At 52.4% G+C, this 14642-nt stretch overlaps 1 protein-coding gene and 1 long non-coding RNA gene across 4 annotated transcripts; one reads left to right on the top strand and one right to left on the bottom strand.

The window, feature by feature from the left end:
- Positions 1 to 3923: 3923 nt before the first annotated feature.
- KEAP1 (kelch like ECH associated protein 1) lies at positions 3924 to 14404 on the bottom strand. Of its 3 annotated transcripts, none has more exons than XM_040240720.1 (6): positions 13535 to 14404; positions 10825 to 11510; positions 6944 to 7629; positions 5215 to 5420; positions 4812 to 4988; positions 3924 to 4680 (listed from the first exon to the last, which is right to left on the bottom strand). In XM_040240720.1, the coding sequence occupies exons 2-6, from the start codon at positions 11461 to 11463 to the stop codon at positions 4514 to 4516; spliced, it is 1875 nt and encodes a 624-aa protein (XP_040096654.1). In that variant the 5' UTR covers positions 11464 to 11510; positions 13535 to 14404; the 3' UTR covers positions 3924 to 4513. The 3 variants fall into 3 exon arrangements, with proteins under 3 accessions (XP_040096654.1, XP_040096655.1, XP_040096656.1); XM_040240721.1 differs by lacking the exon at positions 13535 to 14404 and adding an exon at positions 13460 to 13475; XM_040240722.1 differs by lacking the exon at positions 13535 to 14404 and adding an exon at positions 13124 to 13248.
- On the top strand, positions 11479 to 14637 carry LOC120863974. The gene is made up of 2 exons (XR_005721114.1): positions 11479 to 12964; positions 14284 to 14637. It is a non-coding gene; the product is annotated as an uncharacterized LOC120863974 (long non-coding RNA).
- The last annotated feature ends 5 nt before the right edge of the window (positions 14638 to 14642 follow it).

Below are 14642 nucleotides of genomic sequence, written 5' to 3'. Positions count from 1 at the left end.
GCCGAGTCTCCTGCGTGGCAGGAGGGTTCCTTACTGCTGAGCCACCAGGGAAGTTGGATTATTAGCTCTATGAAAACGGCCACTGCCATGCTTGCTCCTCACTGTATCTGAATACCTCACTTCACGTCTAGCACAGAGCAGCCATTCAAGAGCTATTTGTTGGAAGCGTGAAAGATTGAGGGTTTGAAAAATCTGCTTGAGTACCTTCCAAAAACAACCGTTACCTTGCGGCTACAAACTGAACATACTCCGAACCATCGTCACTTCCTTCTGTAACAGCAGATTCCTCCAAGGACCCCTCCACTTGGCTTCTTAAGCTTCAAAACCACCCAGGAGCATTCCTGATTATTCATCCATCCTATCTAAGCAGTTTATTCACCTGTAGACTCTACTTTATCCACACCATCGGCCTGTCACCTGGCTACTGCGCCAGCTGTTTAACCTTTCCCAGTGTACCTCTATCCCCAGCCATTTCCACTTAGCTTCCAGAGCTATCAAATGCAAATTTAATCATGTCTGTCACTCAACACAGTTGTTAATATATCTGGTTTACCTGGAGAGTAACCAATGAACCTGGTTTACTGGGACTAAATGGTTCCTGGGATGCCGGCCTTTCAGCATTCAAACTGGAAAAGTCCCAGACAAACTAGGATAAGTTGGTCACCCTACTCCCCGACTAGGCTGTAATTTCCATGAGGGCAGGGATCTTTTGGGGCTTGTTCACTGTCAGTCCCATTGCCTGGAAGAGTAAGGCAAAAAATCAAGTTGTTTTTTGCAGAGATAGAAAGTGAACATAAATACTCACCCTTGGAAATATCCCCTCACACTGATCAGAATGGCCATCATCAAAAAACCTACAAATAATGAATGCTGGAGAGTGGAGAAAAGGGAACCCTCTTGCACTGTTGGTGGAAATGTAAATTGATAGCGCCACTATGGAGAACAGTATGGAGATTCCTTTAAAAACTAGGAATAAAACCACCATATGACCCAACAATCTCACTGCTGGGCATATATATACCTTGAGAAAACCGTAAGTGAAAAAGACACGTGTCCCAGTGTTCACTGCAGCACTGTTTACAGTAGCCAGGACATGGAAGCAATCTATGTGTTCATCAACAGATCAATGGATAAAAAAAGTTTTGGTACACATACACAATAGAATATTACTGAGCCATGAAAAGGAACACATTTGAGTCAGTTCTAGTGAAGTGGATGAACCTAAAGCATCTTATACAAGGTGAAGCTACGTCAGAAAGAGAAAAACAACCGTCATATATTAACACATATATATGGCATCTAGAAAAATGGTATTGAAACTATTTGCAGAGCAGGAATGGAGATGCAGACATAAAGGAGACTTTGGCCAGCAGGAGGAGAGGTTGGGATGAACTGAGATAACAGTGTTAAAACATACATGTTGCCATATATAAAACAGGTAAAGCTAATGGGAAAAGTTGCTGTATAATTCAGGGAGCTCAAAGTGGTACTCTGTGACAACCTAAAGTGGGGTCGGGGAGAGGTTCAAGAAGGAGGGGACCTATGTGTGCTTATGGCTGCCTGATTCGTGTTGCTGTATGGCAGAAGACAACTCAATAGTGGAAAGCAATTATTCTCCAATTATGTTTTTAAAAAATACTCACCTTTGTTGGTCTAGCAGCTCACATAGGGTCTAGCGCCAAGTAGGCATCCAGGTACTGTTTTTTCAGATAGGAAACTACCTGACTTCTAAACTGTTTACCCAAACTGCCTTACTGAATCAGGTTGACTTGACATCAAGACCATGGCTCTAATGCCTCTGAAAGGAAACAGCACTCTGGGGTAGGTTGCGGGGCTTCTGGCAACCACATTATATGTAAATCCCTATTCTAGATTAGATCGTTGTTTCTGGCTATGCACACTGATCCCACAGGACCTACTTACGTATCTACTTATTTATTTACTTAGGCTTCCCTGACGGCTCAAGTGGTAAAGAATATGCCTGCAATACAGAAGACACAGAAGACGTGGGTTCAATCCCTGGGTCAGGAAGACCCCCTGGAGAAGGAAATGGCAACCCACTCTAGTATTCTTGTCTGCAAAATTCCATGGACAAATTCCATGGCCGGCTACATATGCCTCCATAAGGTCACAAAGAGTCAGACATGACTGAGCACACGTGCGCGTTTACTTACTTATTTTGGCCAAGTTGCATAGCATGCGGGATATTACTTCCCCGACTAGAGATTGAACCTTGAACCTATGTCCCCTGCAGTGGAATGCAGAGTGAGTCTTAACCACCGGACCCCCAGGGAAGGGCTGCCATGGGACTTCTGTAACATCCCCTTTGACAAACACACAGGTGGAGCAAGTTATAGCTGCTTTGGGGTACCACAGAGGTCAAGTCTGCACCCCACCACTTGGGCAGGTCACTTCTCTGAACCTCTTCTCATCTGTAGAGTTCCGGGACTTCCCTAGTGGTCCAGTGTCTAAGACTCCATGCTCCTGATGCAGGGGACCCCAGGTTGGATCCCTGGTCAGGGATCTAAATCCCACATGCCAGCCACAATTAAGAGTTCACATGCTACAGCTGAAACATCCCACATGCTTCAACGAAGATCAAAGATCTTCCACAACCAAGATCCGACATGGTCAAATGCATGAAGGTTTTAAAAAAGAACTCAGGCTTGCCCTTCTTAGCTCATAGCACCATTGAGGATCAAATAATGTGTAGAAATGCATTGCAAATGCCAAGACTATCTAGATGTGTTTACACTTTCTAGTTTTCCCCTTTACACTTTCTAGTTTTCCCCATCCACTCAATGCAACCAACTTTTTTTTTTTTTTTGCCTCACCACATGGCTTGCAGACTCTTAGTTCCTGGACCCGGGATGGAGGCTGGGCCCCAGCAGTGAAAGCCCTGAGTCCCTAACCACTGGACTGCCAGGGAATTCCCAGATTTATTTTCTTGTTCCATAAAAATCTTAGGACACGGACCAGAGAAGTGGGCAACTAGAGACAACTAAGACAGCCTTTGGGTGGCCTGAGTGAAGCCACAGAGATGGGACGTAGGATGTTTTTGCTGGCAGGGAAAGAATCAAATGTTCCCTCGCTAAGCTGTTTGGAAGAACCTGTGAAATCCCTAACAGTTGAGACCATTCTTTTTTCCACTCCCCCAGCACGAATAGAGTTGACAGGCAGAAGAAAAGATCCAGGCCACATAATTCCTTTACACAGGCTGTTCAGAAGGAGCCAAGCTACTGAGCCCTTTGCCTAAGAAAACTCCTAAGAACCCCTTTGTCTTTTGAATACCCAGGCACCTAAATAAAACAAAAGCCTCGGTATGTTATTAAAATACATAAATATAACCTGATGGACTTTCACTGAATTTGGAAGGCATGTTGGGGATAGTTATTCTTATTGTTTAGACACTCAATTGTGACTCCATGGACTGTAGCCTGCCAGGCTTCTCTGTCCATGGAATTTTCCAGGCAAGAATACTGCAGTGGGTTGCCATTTCCTTCTCCAGGGGATCTTCCCGACCCAGGGATGGAACCCACATCTCCTGCATGGCAGGCAGCTTCTTTACCACAGAGCCATCCGAGAAGCCCATGTTGGGGATCTTCTGCCTTAATATAAACTGGGAAAATATAATAATATATACTGTGAAAATATAAACTGCGCATGTGTGTAATTAATCTCGGGGAGCCCTAGAGAGGTGACAAGGAGTTGGGTCATTGTCTTCAAAGCAGTTGAAAGTGACAAAGTGAGCCCTGTGTGGCTTGCTCGTGGGGAGCAAGATGCCCTACATATCAAGATTCAGCGGGGCCGAGATAACAAACTGGTTTCGAATCCAAGCCTTAAATCAAAAGACTTTTGAGTGCATGTCAGGAGAAGAGTCCTTTCTGTTCCCACAGGTTTGAGATCGCTGGCTGAGAGCCCGGTTGGAAGACACTAGTTAGTTTGTTCTTTATTTTCATCTGAAAGTTACAGGGCTATTTATCAACAAAATGACTGTCCGGGCAGCGAAATCCAGTGGTTTCTATGTACAGGCCCATCCCTGGGGTCCACACCTCTGGAGGAGCCTCCTCCCCCAAGGCCTCAGTGGGCTTCTTCCCAGGCCTCTAGGAAATAATCACAAAGACACAGGGGATGAAAACCAGCCTGTCCCCAGCACCTGCTTTCATCCCACAGGGAGGTGGCGGCTGCTGGTGGGGGAGCCAGGCCTAGTCTTGGGGTAGCGGGTGTGGAGGGCATCTCTCTGGGGAGCCCGCCTTCCCGCGCCCACCTCCTGGGCAGGCTCTCCTTGGACATTCCTGGGACTGCTCTGGCAGGCTCACGAGTTCCCACTCTAGCCTTCTTTTCTTTCACGTCGTGATTGGAACACTGTGGTGTCCCAGCCTCCCATTCTGGAGGCCACGATTTGCACTGTGGAGCCTCTTCATTTGTCCCTGGTTTGTTTTTTTTTTTTTTGTACAAAAACAAATACTCTGGTTCGGACTTTTTTTTTTTTCGCTCAGGAAACAGAAGCGGCTCAACAGGTACAGTTCTGCTGGTCAATCTGCTTCCGGCAGGGTTCCATGGTGACAGCCACGCCCACCCCACTCCGGCCAGAGGTCATTCGGGTCACCTCGCTCCAGGTGTCCGTGTCTGGGTCATAGCACTCCACGCTGTCCAAGAATGTGTGACCGTCGTAGCCCCCTGCAGGGAGGGCAGGAGGGATGGTCGGTCACTACTCCAAGGGGGTGGGGGCTGGGGGCGGGCAGGAAGGAAGGAAGCATGTGAAGCCCTCCTACTGAAGGGCTGGGTGGGCTTCTCCGCCCAGGCCTCACCAAGAACGTAGATCCTTCCCTGGTGAACGGTGATCCCCAGGGCGCTTCGCCGATGCTTCATGGGGGCTACGAACGTCCACGTTTCTGTCTCCACGTCGTAGCGCTCTACACTGTTGAGCTGGTCCTGACCGTCGTAGCCCCCCGCAGCATAGATACAGTTGTGCAGGACGCAGACTCCTAAACCGGATGACACAGAGAGGATGACTCCCGGGCCTGGCCTTGGGGGCCCCAGCCATCACCTTCTTGGGGGGACACCCTCCCCTCTCCCGGCACCCGTCTCCCTTCTTCCCCTCCCCTGAGGGGCCCTGTAGAGACAAAGCTAAGAGCAAGGAGCTCTACGAGGGTCACTCCCAGGGTGGGGAGGGTGCTCCTCCCTGCTCCCCTCCCCGCAGCCCCCTCCCACCTGCTCCGCTTCGGATGGTGTTCATGGGTGTGATCATCCGCCACTCGTTTCTCTCTGGGTAGTAACACTCGGCTGAGTTGAGGCGGTTTGTCCCGTCGAAGCCCCCGACCGCGTAGAGCAGACGGTTGAGGACAGCTACTCCCACCCCAATCCTTCGTGTCAGCATCGGGGCCACCAAGTGCCACTCGTCCCCCTCCGGCTCATACCTGCCACAACAGAGCAGCAATGACAACAGCAGCCCCCGCCAACCCGAGGCTCTGAGCCCACTGACACTCCACTGTGGTGGTGGTTTTTTTCTTTTTAATTTAAAAAACAATTTTATTTGGCTTTGCTGGGCCTTCCTGGCTGCACAGGCTTTTCTCTAGTTGCCGTGCGCAGGCTTCTTGCTGCGGCGGCTTCTCTAGTTGTGGAGCACGGGCTCTAGAGCAGGTGGGCTTCAGTAGTTTCCGCTCCACGGCTCCCACAGCACTGGCTGAATAGTTGTGGCGCACTGGCTTACAGCTGCTCTGAGGTACGTGGGATCTTCCTGGACCAGGGATAGAACCCATGTCTCCTGCATTGGCAGCTGGATTCTTTACCGCTGCAACGCCTGGGAAGCCCCTTACTTGAACTCTTCAATTCTCACAAGGATTCCCTACAATGCAAGTTATCAGTAGGTCCGTTTTCTAGACAAGGAAACTGAGGTTCATGGCCCCCATCTGCTCAAGGTCGCCTGTACCTCTGCTGGACTCAAATAGCTCCATCAGACCACCGCCTAAGCTAAGTGTTGTATGAATGCAGGAGACACAGGAGACACCAGTTCAGTTCCTGGCTCAGGAGGATCCCCTGAAGGAGGAAATGGCAACCCACTCCAGTATTCTTGCCCAGGAAATCCCATGGACGGAGGAGCCTGGCAGGCTATATAGTCCATGGGGTCACAGAGTCAGACACACTGAGTGAGCACACACGCAAACACAGGGTCACCATGCACAGCTGTACTGTACATAGACTGTGTACTGCACAAGGGCACCACATCTAAGGGGGCACCTTCCACGTTAACGGACCTCATAAGTGTGCTTCTTACAACCATTTGTGGATAGATAGCAGTGAGGTGTCATGTTTTAACAAAATTAGCATATTAACATTCCGACAGTTTCAAACTGGTGGAACTTTTTCCAAATCTGCTAATAGTCGTGGTATGGGTATGTGATGGCCCTGTAAACAGTTCCCAGGTCAGGACACATCATCCAGGGTCATGACCATACATCTCCCAGGAGTTTAGCTTCACCTTGAGGCTTCCATTCCCTGAAGTCAAGGCACAAAGAAAAGCACTCAGCAATTGAGGGAAGACGTCCCTGGAGGTGCAGTGGATAAAAATCCATCTACCAAGGCAGGAGACATGGGTTCGATCCCTGTGTCTTTAATCAGGAAGATCCATGTGCCGTGGAGCAACTAAGCCTGTGCCACAACTACTGAGCCCACATGCTGCAGCTACTGAAGCTGGTGGACTTCGAGCTTGTGCTCCACAACAAGAGAAGCCACTGCAATAAGAAGCCTGTGCACCACAACGAAAAGCAGCCCCGGCTCACAGCAACTAGAGAAAGCCTGCGTGCAGCAACAAAGACCCAGCACAGACAAAAATAAATAAAGAAGTATTTTAAAAGACAGGAGGAACCCTCAGATCCCAATGGCGGGGGATGTGTTAGCAGCAGAACCCCCGGATCCCATGCCTCCTGCCCCCACCACTCACCTCTCCACACTGTTGTGGTGGATACAGCCATGGGAGCCGCCAACAGCATAGATATGCCCGTCAATGACGCCCACCCCAATTCGGTTGCGGGGTACGCTCATGGAGGCGCAGGGCGACCACTGGTTGGTCATGGGGTTGTAGCAGTCCAGGGCACTGGAGTCGGTGTTACCATCAGGCGAGTTGTTGCGGCCGCCCACGGCGTACAGCAGCCCACCCACCACACAGCCCGCCAGGCCACTCCGGGGCACCTGCAGGTCTGCCAGCCGGAGCCAGGTGCCATCGCTGGGGTTGTAGGCCTCCAGGTAGCTGAGCGACTGGCGGAAGTAGCCACCGGCCGTGTAGATGAGGCGGCCCACCTTGGGTGCCCGGCAGGGCATCACCTGCGTGGGCTTGTGCAGGGTGAGCTCCTGGAAGATCTTCACCAGGTAGTCCTTGCAGCGGGAGTCCGACTGCAGGATCTCACACTTCTGCAGCTGCATCTGCAGGAAGTGGGGTGTGAGCGAGTGGCAGCGCACAGCCCGCAGCAGCGCCTGCACGTAGAAGCGCCGCTGCTCGCAGTCATACTTGACCCAGTTGATGCAGGCGTGGAAGACCTCAGACTCGCAACGCACATTCAGGTCATCCCGGCTGATGAGGGTTGCCAGCTGGCAGTGGGACAGGTTGAAGAATTCCTCTTGCTTGGCCACCTGCAGAGGGCGACAGTGTCATGGGCTGACTTACAGGTCTCTCTCCACTCCCACCTGCCAGGAGCCAGCACACGAGATCCTACCTGTGACAAGGTCATGAGAAGAAACCTGACAGGCAAGGCGGATCAGGACTCGAGGGACTCCCTGGACCTGCTTGAGCATCTACCCGGATAACAAAATCTGTCTACTGTTAACTATATTATGCCTTTCACTTACTCTTCTGGCATTAACAGGGGGCTATCCCCAACCACCTTTCTCTGGAGAAAATCAACTTAGGGCTCTAGGTGATAAGTCTCCTGGGCATGAAAGGAATATTTCAATTCAAACCCCTCTGTTAGCATTCTACTTGTGTGGCAGGTTTATCCATACTCTTACAACTAACCCACATGGTTGTTCACAACTTCCCAACCATGAAAGGCAGGGGAACTTAAACATTCTAAAGTCCTAATAGGCATACAGCCCTTCGAGGAATAAAAATTATTAGAATAGTGTTGGTGAAGGATTTCACTCTTGAGCCAATGCTTGCTGCCAAGTTTCCATATCCCTTACCCATTGTGTGCCTGGGAGTATACTAGTTAATATAGTTGGTATGTAGGGAAAATAAGTAGTAGCCTTGGTGTTAGCGACATTAGACCTTTGAGTTAATAAATTTTTTCTTTCTTATAACCCACTGCACCTTTGTCCCATAGGAATGTAACTTTATTTAGTACTTTCTGAGAGTTGCACCAGACTTTAGAAAAAACACTTTTAGAGAAAATAAGTTTTCTGGTTGACTAACCTTTATCAGAATAAAGGGTCATAAAATGTTAACAGGCCTCCAGGCCAGAAGAAGATATAAATCACATAAGACCTTTGTATATAGAAAGGTATGCAGAAAGAAAGAAAGAAAGCCTGGTTTCAATAAGGGTCAGAACTACTGACCCTGCATGACTCTGCATCTTCCATCCCCCTCTAGGTACAACCCAAGGTATAAAAGCTCCTTTTAAAAATAAAGTTACAGACCTGTTTCACCTAAGCTTGGTCTCCCTGTGTCTGTCTGTCTGTCTGTCTCTCTCTCTCGCCAATGCTGTCCATCCTGAGGGAACCCCTGGATCCTGCTGGGGCTGGACCCCGGCACCCACCCCCCAGCACCTTGCCAAGCCCCTGCCAGGACCTTGGACAAGACACTCAATCTGCCTCTGCTAATCTCAGCTTCCTCAGGTGTGAAATAGGCATTTGAGGGACTTCCCTGGTGGTCCAGTGATTAAGAATCCACCTGCCAATGCAGGGGACACAGGTTTGATCCCTAGACAGAGAAGATACCACATGCCTTGGGGCAACTAAGCCCATGTGCCTTAATCTTTGAGCTCTTGCTCTAGAGCCCGTGCTCCACAAGAGAAGCCACTGCACTGAGGAGCCTGCACAGTGCAATCAGAGAAAAGGCCCTGCTCACTGCAACTAGAGAAAGCCTGTGAGCAGCAACGAAGACCCAGCACAGCCACAAAGAAATAAAAATTTAAAGAAAAGAAACAGGCATTTGAATAGTATGGAACTCTCAGTGTGTGAGAATTCAATGAGTTAACACTACATGCCAGGCATATAGCAGGTAAGTACATAAATGAGAAAAAGAAAAAACATTACCTCTTAGATTTTGTATGTTTGTATCTGAACTTTAAGAATGTTACCCCTTTCTTTCTTTAATGAAATTATTTTTTCAAAAGAGCAGACTGACTTCAAAGGAAATGCTGCTGCTGCTAAGTCGCTTCAGTCGTGTCCGATTCTGTGCGACCCCATAGACGGCAGCCCACCAGGCTCCGCCGTCCCTGGGATTCTCCAGGCAAGAACACTGGAGTGGGTTGCCATTTCCTTCTCCAATGCATGAAAGTGAAAAGTGAAAGTGAAGTCACTGAGTCATGTGCAACTCTCAGCGACCCCATGGACTGCAGCCTACCAGGCTCCTTCGTCCATGGGATTTTCCAGGCAAGAGTACTGGAGTGGGGTGCCATTGCCTTCTCTGTCAAAGGAAATAGCAACAGAATATGTTAGAAAGAAAATAAAATTCAGGCTTGAAGAAAGCAGCCTGAGTTGCAGTGTTGGCCCACTACCTTCTAATTGTACCTTGGGCAAAAACCTAAAACACTCCGTGCCTTGGTTTTCTTCCTCTATAAAAGGAGGATTATATTATTTGCTAACTCATAGCAGGGTTATTGCTAAGGTAAATATTTCTTACCTGGCACTGGCCTATATAAATAATTTCAGTCACCCCACATCAGCGGGATCCTAGCTTCCTGTTACCCCAAGCCGAGACAACCCCCTGACACTACTGTTGTGCAGGTCAGTGGGACAACCCTGTTCTTGGGCCACCATCCTGGAAGCCATAAGTCCTAAGACTAATGTCAGAGCTTCTTGGGGCATCTGGTCAACCCCCAAGATGGTAGCGAAGGAGAGGCATAGAGACCAAGGGTAGTGTCCACCTAGCTGGTCCCAGCCACGGGAGGATGATTTTAAAAATTTCTAGGAAGGGGAGAGTTCCCTGGTGGTCCAGTGGTTGGGACTCAGGGCTTTCACTGCCAGGACCAGGGTTCAATCCCTGGTCAGGGAACTAAGATCCTGCAAGCTGTGTGGTGTGGCAAAAAAAAAAAAAAAAAATCCAGGAAGGCACTCCAAAGCATACCTCCTCCTAGGATAGCTGGGAAGACTCAGATTTAAAGGCTGGAAATCACTTAGAACAGAGGCTGGCCCACACCAAGTTATCAATAAGCACTCATTTTCTCTACTCACAACTTCCTCCACTTGAAAATGAAAATGAAACAAAGATTAGTGTGAGCACAATACTCTGTGGACTAAAGAAAACATGTGTAAGGGTCACACTGGCAGTTGACAGCATGTCACGGGTGTTCAATAAATATTTACTAACTGCATGGAACGTCAGGCCCTGCTCAGGGCAGCCTACGGTGGAACTGCTGTCAGAGTCACTGCCCTCTGTCCCCACCTTTGACCCCAGGGAGCCCAGACATCCATGACAGTCTCACTTTCTTTAGCTGTTTCCTAGATTTGTCACAGATATCTAGACTGAGAGCTCAACCCTATTTTTCTACATCTCCTTGCCTTGACCCTTCACCTCTCAAGGGGAGATGGTGATGACCACCTGTCTGTTCCCTGGTCCTCCCAAGGCTGCTCTGAAGCCCTGGTGCCATGTCCCCGTCCCTCACTCACCTCCCCGAAGTGCATGTAGATGTATTCCCGGGCACGCTGGTGCAGCTCCGTACAGCCGATCTGCTCAGCGAAGTTGGCAATGCCGATGGCATTGCTGGGATCCAGCTGCTGCACCAGGAAGTCGCTGCAGGCACGGACCACGCTGTCGATCTGGTACATGACAGCGCCGTTCATAACGTGGAGCACACACTTCTCCCCCATGGAAATGGACGCGGTGTAGGCAAACTCAATGAGCCGCTCCATGACCTTTGGGTGGATGCCCTCAATGGACACCACCTCCATGCCCTGCTCCCGCAGCCCGTTGGTGAACATGGCCTTGAAGACGGGGCTGGACGAGGCCAGCACCACCTTGTGGGCCATGAACTGGGCAGCAGGCGCGTCCTGGTACTTGACCTGCAGCGTCACGTCGCATAGCTGCTGGCTGAGCCGCAGTTCATTCATGATGCCAAAGGCCTGCTTGGTGTGGTCCTCCAGGGTGTAGCTGAAGGTGCGGTTGCCATGCTGGGAGGGTGTCACCTCGGCCTTGCACTCGGTGGAGGCGTACATCACCGTGTCCCCTGCCCCCTCAGGGCGCTGTGGTCTCAGGGGCAGGAATTGGGTATGGGCCCCGGCCCCGCTAGGCCTGGGTTCCGGCTGCATGGGGTTCCAGGTGACAAGGGACAACACCACCACTGGCACTCAGGGGCCTGGAGGGGGAGAGCACAGGGCTGGGCACAGGGCTGGGGGCTAGGCCTTCTTTTCCAAGATAAAGTGACTTGGAGACCACTTTTCCTTCCCAAGCCCGGGTAAAGCAGTGTTCATTTGAGCTCCCTAACTGACCCATAGCCCCACCAGTCCAAGGGCCCACCTTAAATCGTACGTCACATGGTGCCCCTCCCCTGCTCAGAATCCCCCTGACCACTCTCTGTGGCATGAAGAATAAAACCAAACTCTTCAATGGCCTGCAAAGCCTTTCACAGTCAGCTCCCGTCAACCTGTTCCCTTTGCCCATTCTGTTCCAGCTCTCTGGGGTCCATCCCTTCTCACAGCATGTCCAACTCATTCCTTCATTCACCCCATCAACATTTCTCGGGCATGTGCAGGCACTGTTCTAGGCACCAGAGACACAGCAAGGAGCAGACAGACATGCACTGAGCCCCCCTGGAGCCAACACTGGGGAGGAAAGGACTATAAGTGAAATAAGTGAAAGTGTAGCGTGCAGGTATTTATTTAAAATCAGGTAGTCCAGGCCTGTCTTGGAGATGGGACTAGAAGGATGAACTTATGAAGGGGGCGGGGGGGGGGGGTGTTAGCTTTCCAGGCAGAGGGAACAGTGAGTGCAAAGACTCAGAGGCAGAATGAGAGCTGACCTGGAGAATCAGGGAAGAGTGTGATGAGAAACACTAGCGAAGGGAGGGTGTCAGTGAACCCTGTGGAGTCTGGAGGGTCAGGGCGTGAGTTGGGTTTGAAAAACTCAAGCAAAGAGAAGGCAAGGGATCTACAAGAGGTTCTTCATCTTCTTGTTTCCTGGGCTCCACTCAGAGTCACCTCCTCTGTTTTATTTCCATCACACCACTTTTCAGGAATGGAAATGAGCTCCCTTGCTTGCTTGCTGATGGATGAAGGGTCTCTCTGGCCCTGAGCCTCAGGATTCAGAGGGCAGGTAGCCCTGTGTGGGTCAGGGTCCTGCCCACCTTCTCCTGTGCCTCCCCTGCAGTCTGCCTGGGGCCTGGCACTACGCAGGGGTCAGTAAGCTGTGGCTGGCTGACTGCCCACTCCACTGTGCCTGCCAAAGCACCCTCCTCTTCCACCGTGCCCTGGACACTGCTTGGCCGCCTCTCCCCAGCCGAGGCCCGGGCCTGCCTCTTGGTCTTTAGCCAAACGGTCAACGGTGCCCCCTGGGCACTGGACACTTCTCCCCCCCGCCCCCCACCCCGCCAAGAAGCGGTAGGTGGGGGGACTGCGCATGTCCCGCCGGCGCAGCCGAGGCCTAGAGAAGGGAGGAAGTGACCCCGCCGCGGCCTTTCCATCGCAAGCCCCGGGCCACAGACCAAGGTCCCCCCGCCACAAACGCCCCGGGATCCCCGGGATTCCGTCCGAGCGATGCTTCCTGGGCCTCTAGCTCCAGGAATCACCCGCCGGTCGCGCCGTCCAACAAAAGGTCCGGACTCGAGCCGCGCCCTCCTGGCCCTCCGCGGAGCCGCGGGAAATCCCGAGGCGACCGGGCCCCGCATCGCCCAGTGCTCCGGCCCCCGGACACGGTCGCAGAGCACTCTAGACCCTCGGTGCCCTCAGCCCGGGCGCGGGCCGCTTCACTCACCCCGCCATGGCCGCGCTCGGGCTCCGCCTCCGTCGCCCAGGCCCGGGCGCCTCCATCGCAGCTCGCAGGGGGGAGGCGCGGAACGCGCGCAGGTCACCATGACTAAGCAGAGCCGGGAGCCGGCCGTGTCAGAATAAAAGTCCCCGCGGCCCCGGGCCTCGGGCGGCGGAGATGGCAGCGGGCCGCTCCCCCCCCGCGCTTCCCCGCCCACGCTCGCTGCTGCCCAGTTGCGCAGCCCCAGAGCGGCGTCCGCAGTGCCGATAATCGCGGCGGGGCCAAGGACCCAGCCCTGGGCGCACCCAGCCCGCGTGGTCGGAGCCGCCTAGAATCAAAGACCTGGGTTCGAGGCCCAGCGCTTCCCTGCACCCGGGATCACCGGATACCCCTCCCCGCCGCCGCCTGCGCGTTCACCTGCGTAGCCTCCGATACTCTCACCGCGGGGTGGGGATGCCAGGGGGCGCAGCGGTGGCTCCGGGCACGTTGGTGCCACCCGCGCACCGAGCTTCCGGGAAGCCCGAGGGGCCGTGGCCTGGCCCGGGGGCGGCTCCCGCCTGACTTTCGCTGTTGAAGACCCGCGAGCGCTTCCACTGTCCGGGGCGGCGGGGAGGGGGGCTGTGGCTGGGCTCCGGGGCGGCGGGGCCTACGGGGTCGCGGCCGTCGAGTGGGGGGTTAGCCTCGGGACGCCCGAGAAGGAGGCGGGGAGAGGGCGGAGAGGGCGCGGCGGGGAAGGAGTCGTGATTCCCCGCCCTTCCCTCAGGTGCCCGGCGCCCATGGGCGAGGAATAGGGCGGCGGGCGAGGAATAGGGCGGCGGGCGAGGGCGCACGGCTAAGCCCACCAGGCCCGTTCCCCGACCCCTTCGCAGTCCCTTCCATCCGCCGGGTTTCGTCGTCTCAGCGCGAGTCTGCTTCCCACGACCTGCGCTTCTTTTAACTCCACACAGTGCAGGCCTCACGTTCAGGTGGCCGAAGGATCCAGGCAGAGCGGTCTACCTACCTACTGGGGTTTTCATTGTTTTTATTTTGTATCTCCAATCTGGAGGCGCGAGGAGCTCGCAGTTGGGAATTCGAACTCCGGCTCTGCCACCCTCTAGCTCTGCGCTGCTGGACCCATAATTTAACCGCTCCATGCTTCAATTTCCTTCCTCGTAAAATGTTAATAGGGCTTCCATGGTGACTCAACGGTAAAGAATCCTTCTGCAATGCAGGGGACACAGGATCGATCCTTGGGTCGAAGAGATCTCCTGGAGAAGGAAATCGCAGCTCACTCCAGTATTATTGCCTGGGAAATCTCAAGGACAGAAGAGCCTGGTGGGCTACAGTCCATGGGGTCTCCAAGAGTTGGGCACCACGTAACAATAGATGTTAATAATACAGGCACCTACCTGGTAGATTATTGGGAGAACTAATTGAGAATGCTAGTGCTCAATAAATATGAATGATTGTTATTTTTCATGGAAAGTGATACTGATTTTTCATTTATGCTCTTTGTTATATAAAGTTAACTTTTAAATGTATGTGG

The sequence above is a fragment of the Oryx dammah genome, unplaced genomic scaffold (genome assembly GCF_014754425.2).
Source record: "Oryx dammah isolate SB20612 unplaced genomic scaffold, SCBI_Odam_1.1 HiC_scaffold_5, whole genome shotgun sequence".
Lineage (NCBI taxonomy): Eukaryota > Metazoa > Chordata > Mammalia > Artiodactyla > Bovidae > Oryx > Oryx dammah.
This window is presented reverse-complemented; position numbering and strand designations above follow the sequence as displayed.